This window comes from Habropoda laboriosa, unplaced genomic scaffold (assembly GCF_001263275.1).
Source record: "Habropoda laboriosa isolate 0110345459 unplaced genomic scaffold, ASM126327v1 scaffold1319, whole genome shotgun sequence".
Classification (NCBI taxonomy): Eukaryota; Metazoa; Arthropoda; class Insecta; order Hymenoptera; family Apidae; genus Habropoda; species Habropoda laboriosa.
In genome coordinates this window covers 12,996-23,170 of record NW_017101390.1, presented here as the reverse complement: position 1 = coordinate 23,170, position 10,175 = coordinate 12,996, and the positions used below count along the sequence as shown (strand labels likewise).

Genomic DNA, 10,175 nt, shown 5'->3' with positions numbered 1-10,175 from the left:
TAATTTAAAAATTTTTATTTCAATTTCTTGAAAATTTCAAATGAACGACAGATTGAGTTTTCTTTACAACAAAGAAGTGGCTAATACAAAATTTCCTACAAACACAATTTTCTTTCTCACGAATTTCGTCCAAATGAACGCAAAAAATAGAAAATTCTGCGATGCATTAGAGTTACTGTATTCTTAGTCACATTTAGTATTAAAAACGAATCAAATTTTGCAAATAATATAAAATCACCTAACTTTTCTCTTCGTCCAGGAGAAAAAATTCGATTTTTAGCACTATTTTCTACAAGCACCCTTCAATTATCCAATCAAACATAACAAAAAATGTGATTTTTTCCACTTGGAATCAGCGACACATCGACAACGACACGACGTAATAACAATCGTGCTACGAAGTCAAGCAGAAAATACTTAATTATCGGTTATTTTCGTTCGATAGCCGTTGCATGCTGGTCCCCGTATATTTAACGATAAACACGAATCTACTTGTGCACGCTGCTTTAATTATACAAGTATCGCACGCTCCAATTAATAGACACAGCAATACGAAACGTTAACGCGTGCCTTGCCGCTATACATTGACCGGGGGTATTAATCATCCGTGTGTCTCGTGTCTAAGTCAAATAAAATAGCCGTAATTCAATCTTTTCAGATACTGTGCGCGTTTAGGCAGGAGTAGATCGACATGTAGGTCATCGAATAATATTTTACACGAAGCGAAGTTTTTACCGGTTTCGATCGTACGAAAATATGTAAGTGATAAGTAACACACGTTGATAAGGGTGTTAAAATTGCCGTCAAACAACAGGTAAGTGTTATTTGTACACTGTGATTTTCTTTAACCCTTTCGTGACTAATAGGTGGCACGTGTTCTAGTTGAGTAGTGCGATTGAGTAGAAAAATTGATCTGTGTATGAGGGGTTTAGAAGCTAAAGTGGTTAACTTCAGTTTTTGAATTTTTTTAAATTTTAGTGGTAAAGCACTTGATTGATGCTTAAAGAAAAATAGGACGGTGTAACAAATTTTAATATTAATATTTGAGACGGTATGAAGAATATTAATATTAATATTTGAGACGGTGTAAAAAATATTAATATTAATTTATATTTCATACATGAGCCACTCAGAAGCCAAAACGACTAACTCCACTTTTTCATATTCTTCCAATTTTAATATCAAAGCACATGCTTGGTGTTTAATTCTTCATAAATAAAAAACATTTAATAAACTTAATTTTATTAAGTCGATCATTTTAGATTCTGAGTGACACACATAATTTCATCAATTTTCCCTACTTTTTGTTTCTCCAAGTTAACCGTTTTAGTAAATGTGCGGCTTGTATAACGTCAATTACAAACGCAATAACGATCGGTAGATAAATAAGAAATTCTTAAAAAAAAAAAAAGAAAAAAAATAATTCAGTCACGAAAGGGTTAACTGACTTTAAAACAACGTTGTATCACAGACAGCCGTGTTACGAGCTGTATGTACGTACACAGTGTACAGGATATTTCAGAAACTTCGTTATAAAGTTAGCAAAGGGTAGAAGTTGCAGCGTAAGAATCGCAAATGAGATTGTTACTAGGTCAATATATTCCTTCGAAGTTTCGATTAATTTGGAGCATCTGTATTCGGGCCAGTTTCCTGAAAGAATGCATCGAAACAGTTTTTCGTCGAAGAAGCTCTGTCTGACCATACACGGACCGGTTCTACTTAGATTTTCTTACGTTTAAATTCAAATCAGTTAACGAAGTTCCCGAAACTTCTTTGATATATTCGGTAAATTCTGTTATTGACACGAGTAATTAATCATGCTGATGTAGAGAGAGGGTGGGTAGAGAAAGTTTACGATCGAAGAAGCGTGTCAAATGGTAAAAAATTATACGAACCCGCGAGCCTTGAGGTATATGGGACCGTCTCTTCGTTGATAGAGGTCAGGCTGTATGGAACCCAATGGCGATGCTGGAGGAGGTGGTCCACCGTCGCTGTTACATAAAAATATACTCTGTTAAAATATTGTAGGTTAGGAACAATCCATATTGAGGAGATATTTCGAACGAAAACACTGTGCGATGAAAAATAACGCTATACAGGGTGGGCCAAGTAAAACAGGACACTTATCTTCTGTGCTCTACAGTGGTGCGAGAAAATTTTTTATACATAATTGTAGTATCGTAGTTTTAAGCGTTTTATCTAGTTTCTAAGAATAGTTTTAAGAACAGGAAGAAGGCAGTAAAAGGGAAAGCGACGAACCAGGCCCATCGGGCGATCGGCCGATGCGTCGCCGATGGTTTTATGAGGGTGTGGCGGAGAAGAAGTCGAGAGTCAGCGATAGTTTTCCCTGCGGAGAAAAGGACAGTGTTGAGTTGGAAGTCGAGCGTATCGTATATGTATAGTCCTGTTACCTTAACTTTAATTCTAATACATTATAATAAACCACATTTTTATATCTAACACTACACAATTAAAATGGTTTCCAAGGGTGGATGGATGGGAAAATGGGAAAAAATGAAAGGAAGTTTCACGTTTGATTTGAAATTTCAGAGTCGAAGCTCATTTTAAGGTTATGCTATTATGCAAGTTCAAATGCACATCAATGTCTGTTACAAAATTTTCTTGATGGAAGAAATGAGAAAAAATGAGAGGAAGAATCACGTTTGATTTAAGATTATGTTATTATGCATGACTCAATGCACGTCACTGTCTGCTACAATACACATTAGAAAAAATTATACATATTCACTTGAGAAAAACATGAATGAGCTTTAAAAGAGAAACAGAAAAAGTGGCATTTGTAAAAAAAATTTCCTGATGGAAGAAATGTAAAAAAATGAAAGGAAGTTTTTGAAATTTCAGAATCCCAGGTCATTTTAAATGCACATCACCGTCTGCTACAACGTACACCAGAAAAATCATATACATTCATTTAAAAAAACATAGACGACCTTTAAAAAAGGAACAGAAAAAAAATGGCATTTGTAAAAAATTTTGTCTTCCACCTTATTAACCCTTCGAAACCATTTAAATTACAAATTACCTGCCCTATTTTACACAGCCCACCATTGTACAATTCTCGCTAATCTTCGAAAAGAAAACAAGGAATACATTGGAATGATATTGGACAGAAACATAACATAATTGCAACATTGAAACATAACATAAACATAATTGCGAGAAAAACGGAGCTCGATAGCTCTATACGCAATTCTTTTTACACTCGTCGCTTCCAATTAATTCTCACTTTATCATTATTCGATATTCAACGATCATTTTCACACCGCCTAGGTATAACCGTGTGTTTAAAGGGTCTTCCTACTGCGACGGCTGAGGAATACTTAATAACGAAGCAACTGCTGCACCTATCCTTTTACAAATTTGTGCGCTTATTCTACCATCTTTTGAGAACACAGAAATATTTTTCACAAGTGAAAATATCCGTTTGTTGTAGAATAGGAGCACCGTGAAGAGAGCGCCTTGAAAAATATCCTTCACGATGGCTGACACGATATCAGACGTTCTACTTATCCAAAATACAAAATGCAAACGTATTCTCAATCCGTAGACGTGTGGCTATCGTCTGTACTAGAATAATAAAAAAATATTGAGAAATAAAGAAACGGCAAGGTTTCAAAGAAATTACTTTCGATTTTAGCAAAAACAATGGTTTTTTTTACCACAAATACTGAATTTTGAAAATATTCGCACAATTCTAATTCAGACGATAAAGCAACATTTACCGAATATACCTGACAAATTTCGAGTGGATTGGATTCCTGGTTTTTCAGTAATCATGTCAGCCAGTTTCAAAAATCCTGTTTCGAGAAAAACGCGTTTAAAGTTTCAACTACAGCTCAAGACTACAGAAAACCGCTTCCTTAGAAGGCATATACCTCTCCCAATTTCGAGAATTAAGCTTCAAAACTTCCCGGACACATTTTCCAGATGGCTTAGCGGGCCGACGCGACAGTGAGGAACGTGTGGTGATCCGGCTCCCGGTTTTTCGCAATTCAACGACCTTCCACGAAAGGAAATGACTATGTTCGCACCTCGTTGAACTCGTCTTAACATACACTATCGTATTATGTATAAAACAATATAGCATTCCATTAAAAAAAATTAAACTGACTTTGAAATCTCACCCACCATACCCGGTACGAAAACAATATTTATACCACATAATGTCTCCCTTCGTACCAAACAACTTTCGTTAAAACATTCTTCTCCTAACATCGCTACCTTAAAAGACATTTCACTGTATCGAGATAAAACAGACACCCTGTATAAGAAAATGCAGAGAGAAAAGAAAAAATTGATTTTCTCAACCCGTCACAGTAGGAAGACCCTTGAACCTCGAACAATTACATACATTTCACGGAGGAATTTTCACGAAGCGAATTTAAAAAAATTGATTCTTTCAACCTCGAACGATTACATACATTTCACGTGGAATTTTCACTCGATCCGGTAAAAACGATTCTGAAGGACGAGGACCTCACCTTCCGGAAATGCGCGACGGCGGAATAAGTAGGGGTGAAAGACTTCGGCCAGCTGATCTGGAAGCACCGTGGGCAACGCTTATCGAGCAACCACCGCAGGAAGAGCTCACACCTGTTGCCAGAGACGACAGAGAGCTCTGAGAGGGTGATGTATTGCTGCTCAGAAGGCTTCCGGAACAACTGGCTGGGCTCCCACAGCGTGCATCTAGCGATGCTGCACGGCCAGGTGATGGTGATCTGTGTGTTCAGGAATCAGGTGTGCATTGGTGCACGTGAATTTTCTGGATTATAGAATAATATGAGAAATAATAGGGCGGTGAGTAGAGAAGCATTGTAATATGCATGAATCGCGGCAGTTAATCGCCGGTGAAATAACGTATAAAGCGATAGAACTAGAGGTGTGTTTAATTAAACGCGATGAAACGTGGAAAAATGAAGTGTATCCGTGCAACGAGATTAAAGTGTTCTCTCGTAGACGTTTATTGTATCGAATGGTTGCAGTGTAGATTCATATTTATTATTTATTTTTCGAGTACAATATACTTATAACTGTTATTATTCTAACCCTTTAACGCTCACATTTTTCTCTATTTGATGTGCCAAAAGTGATCAATTTTATTTTTGTTCTATTATTTTCCGGGCGTGAAGAAACAAATTTCCTATTTGTTCAGAATGCTTTGAGTTAGAGAATCGAATTCACCGCGATGTACATTTAATTAAAAAATATTTTCAAAAGGTGACAATTTTTTACGAAAGTCTTGTTCGTTTTTGACGAGCACCGCGCGATTATCCGCGGGAAAAATTCAATTACCCGTTACTCGATTATCCTCGAATTTGGTCAGCATGTCCACCCAGCGGGTTCGTTGAACTTTTCCGAGGTTCTCTTTGTCGGATTAAGAGTTCATTAAACGGCGATACGTTGCCGGTCATCGTGCCCCGGGGCAATTAACAAGATTCCATGGGAGATTCAACAAAAGCTGGGTACCGTTTGTCGGATATATCGTTTAATAACTCTAATGGAAACATTCAATCCGAGTCTTGTATATATTACATATACCCGGAAGATATTAAACTATGTATACGAGTAAATCCGCTTCCACTTAATAGACACAGGCGACCGAGCAGGCATGATCGCAGGGCCTACTGAAAGCAACCACTGATAATAGCTCACGTTGTCCAAATTAACCGCTTGACCCAATTAACAGAGTTACTTTATCTCTTTATAGAACCGAGTTTTACACCTTTAAGCAGGGATTGAAAATAATTGTGTTATCGATTTCGGTTCTTCGAATTGTTACGGGGATTCTTTGTTCCGGATAATTGTTACGAGGGACTGAAGTTTTTCGTTGTATTTGTTACGGTTACGGTTTCTATACGTATCGGTTCTGAAGTCATTGTTTCTTACGTTTTATGTTGGTTCTATATTGTATATATCGATTTTGGAATCGTTATTTTTGCGGTTGTATGTTGGTTCTAGAAACGTTTTTTTTCGGTTTTGTATTGGTTCTAGAATAGTTATTTTATCGGATATAAAATCGGTCATTTTTCGGTTCTGGAATCGTTATTTTTTCGGTTCTGTATCAGTTCTGGAATCGTTATTTTTTGGTTCCGTATTCGTTCTGGAATCGTTATTTTTTCGGTTCCATATCGGTTCTAGAATCGTTAATTTTTCGGTTCTATATTGATTCTAAAACCGTTATGTTTTCGGTTCTATATTGACTCTAGAACCGTTATTTTTTAGGTTTCGGAATCGTAATTTTTTAAATTCTAAAATCGTTAATTTTTCGGTTCTATATTGATTCTAAAACCGTTATGTTTTCGGTTCTATATTGACTCTAGAACCGTTACTTTTTAGGTTTCGGAATCGTAATTTTTTAAATTCTAAAATCGTTATTTTTTCGGTTCTATATTGGTTCTAAAATCGTCACTTTTTCGGTCCTATATCAATTCTAGAACCGTTATTTTTTAGGTTCTACATTGACTCTAGAACCGTTTTTTTTTCGGTTCTACTTCAGTCATAGAAACGTTATCTTTTAGGTTTTGGAATCGTAATTTTTTCAATTCTAAAATCGTTATTTTTTCGGTTCTATATTGGTTCTAAAATCGTCACTTTTTCGGTCCTATATCAATTCTAGAACCGTTATTGTTTAGGTTCCATATAGGTTTCAGAACGGTTATTTTTTCGATTCTATATTGGTTTTAAAACAGCCATTTTTTCGGTTCTATATTGGTTCTGAAACCGTTATTGTGTCGATTCCATATCGACACTAAAACCGTTATTTTTTCGGTTCCATATCGGTTCTAAAATCTATTTTCCGGTTCTATCTCGGTTTCAAAACGGTTCTGGAATCGATTCTCATACCAATTGCAAAATTATTACGAAAAGAAAAAAAAAACAGAAACTAGAACTCTTAAAAAGTTCCAAGCTATTTTATCCGGTGAAGTTAGTATCGACTGATCAATGTAGAATTTCCCGAAGAAGAAAATTGAATTATACGAAAAGCAATTTAATCTCATTCCTCGCAAGGAAGGCAGATTTATTTAAATCGATTTCCACGGAAAAATCTAAAATCTATATAATACACTCCGTGTTTCATTGAAAGATATCTTGTTATTCACCGTTCAGGCAAAGTATAAAAATATCGAAGAATAAAAAATTCAACATTATTGCTACCTTTCTACAATCAAATCGTCACTTTAATGCTACAACTGAACATCTGAAATTCGTTAATTTAAAAAAAAACGCATTTTAAAATTTAAATGTGTCAAAAATTTTTCTATTTAACGTTTACCTTTTCAAACTTATTTATTTAACTTTCATCTTTCCAAATTTATTCATTTAACCAAATTTGTATATTCTGACATTTCCAAATACAAAAGTTTACTGCTACAATTACCCACACACTTATTATTATTATTATTATTTACTTATTATTTCTGACACACTTACCCTGAAAATGTCAATTTTCGAGTTAGTCAGTTTGTTGGCAATGGGACCTGTCAGAAAGTACTCTAACTCGGAGTAGCGTGGGCGTAAAATTAATTAAACGTTTCTACGTTCTCGCAACAGTGTATTTTACACTAAACTATCTGAGCGTCGTTCGCAAAAAGTACGCGTTCAACGGTCTCGTGAAGAGTGTGTACGCGTCGTCCTGCCGATCCCTGTTCACCCCTACGCGAACAGGCCCAGGGAAAGACCCAAAGGGGCGGAGTCGTCTCCCCACCGAGCGCGCTGGGCGTGGCTTCAAGGTGCTCGCTTCACTGTCTTCGGGACGGATTTTCTCACGGACCTGACTGCGATACGGGGCTTGAATGCGTGCGTGCATCACCAATAAGTGACGAGTGGCCGATTCTCCATTGTTCTCCACGCGCGTCCACGTTGTGTCGCGGTGTAAATAGCTGTCGTATTAAACTTTATATATTACAGAGTGTTACACCCTCAAATATTTTCATTCTTAGTCCTTAGTTCTATCTGTATTCACAACTAGTCACCCACTTTCATCATTACTCATACTGGACTCTTCACCTTCCAACTCTCCTACATAGTCACAACCCAAAGTCCATCTTCCCAGAACCCTTGAATAACCCTATTTTTTCCACTTCCGCGTTCATTCTCCATTCTACCACGCACACGTCACGTATCATCAAAAATCTCTGTTAAATGAAGTTCTGTTTCACGCAACGACGATCCCTAAGTGTTGTGGCGGGTACGTCGCCGTCAACAAACCCTTACCGAACCTCGTTCTATTCTTCCACGCGAACTTCAGATTTTAGTTTCCGTTCTTTTGTCTCTCCCCGGATTAAGACTTGCCTTCGTCCTCGAGTGGCCTAAGAAGCGCACGTTTCCGTTTCCACCACTTTCTCCACTTCTATCTTTATCTATCGCTACTCCTGTCTACCTGTCCTAACAATATAAAAACCTAGTACACCTACACCTCCGGACAGTTTGTTCCTTTACCGACCATCGCGACGTACCCGCCGAACCGCTGCCGCCGGGACAATTAACAAAGTAAACGATTGTATATTCTGGACAAATTGTACGCCTATGCGACCATACACTTATACTTTAATAAATTGAGGTGAAAACAGGGTAACGACGTTCCTCACCCACCTCAGTGTCTTAACTCAGTGATACCCCAATATCTGCCCCTAGTTTCGAGGAATTGGAGCAAACCGGGCATCGCAAGAGGAAGTCTGTCAATAGTGTTTCTTTTCTGCGATCCCGTCTCTCACGGTTGAATCCGTCGTTGTGTTGCAACACAGTTGTAAAATTAAATCGAGGAAATATTCCACACCTTTCAATTTCGTCTAAAAGCGCATTATTTTCTCCCAAAACAACCAGAACACGTATGTAAATGTAAGAATAACTCGAGCCACGTTATTATATTCCATGTACGACAAGAGAAATCCACGATGCCTCGTAACGCCGGCAGCAAACAAATTACGAACTTTACAGAGAAATCGAATTTACCGGTAAGTCGTGCCGGCGGAATTGCGAAACAGTGAGCTTCCGGACCAGAGTGGGGGGAGAATTTCCGGTTCAGCCTGAGCTCCGCGATACCGACTCCATTTTCACGATGGAATCGTGACACGCGTCTGTCTGTGTAAACTGATGTTTCGCGGTCGTTCCGATTTATCCAATTACCTCGAAACGTCAAGAATTAACGGCTGTTCGTCCGAAACGAAAATTCAACGGGATAATTCACCAGATTCCGCGTTTCTCTCCTCTCTCTCTCCGCGAAATATTGGCGAATTAAACGTCGACCGTTCGTTCGTCTCTGGGAAATTATTCTTTCTCGATGGTTAATTTCGTGTTTCAGCTAAAAGAACTCTCATTGGTTTCGCGATGTAATCAGTGGTATCGTTTAATTAAGCGGAGATTAAACCGAGATACGGATTTCGAATTGTAATTTCCTGGAAGATGCGTAATTGTAGTTGATTAAGGTAAATTTCGTCTGACAAAGCAATTCTGCGCGAATGATATTTCTAAAGGGGCGATTTTGTTTTGTAGAGTATCTGTATTGGTAGATTGATTTTAACAGCAAGTATTTTTTAACAGAAATAAAAATATTTCAACGATAGTTGTAAATTGCAAATGAAAAATCCTGTGAAGCTTTTGATCCCTCTGGGTTAACTCTGTTTCGTAGAATAATAATTCATTCGTAACATTTCGAAATGTTTTTAACGTAAATTTACCACAAATTTTACTCTATCCATTAACACGAAATTTACGATGATCATCGTAGCGAGACATGTAGAATATATCTACGTAAAAAATATACACTGCTCGTCAAAAATCACGTATGTTTTTCGGGCTACTCCGAGGAAAAGATGACGTTCCGAATCATATTTTCCTTTCAACACCCTAAACGATATACACTTGCGAAATGTTTGAAATCACTGTGCGTTACAAGTTATAGAAAAATTTCCAGAATAAAGTTAGCAATTTTAAGAATATTTTAACCAATTTTTCCTCGTTCATATCAATCGAAATAAGGTAAAATGCTATAGATCCCCGAAACATCAATTTCAAATCTATAAAAAATTAGCAGCAGATTCAATTTTACCGCAAATTAGCAGGTGATTCGAAACTTTTGGCCGGCAGTGTATCTATAAATTTTAGATTTGTGCGATTTCGTTTTTTATGGGTTGCAATTTCTTTTAGCGAGTACC

General features: G+C 37.2%; 1 protein-coding gene across 1 annotated transcript in view; it reads right to left on the bottom strand.

Moving 5' to 3' along the window:
- Positions 1–10,175, bottom strand: part of LOC108578116 (synaptotagmin-1) — a gene marked incomplete at its 5' end in the record, with an annotated part of 23,130 nt that overhangs the window by 10,376 nt on the left and 2,579 nt on the right. Inside the window, 2 exons of the mRNA XM_017941377.1 lie at positions 1,896–1,991; positions 4,503–4,739. Coding sequence (XP_017796866.1) covers positions 1,896–1,991; positions 4,503–4,739 — 333 coding nt within the window. The remainder of the gene's footprint in view (positions 1–1,895; positions 1,992–4,502; positions 4,740–10,175) is intronic.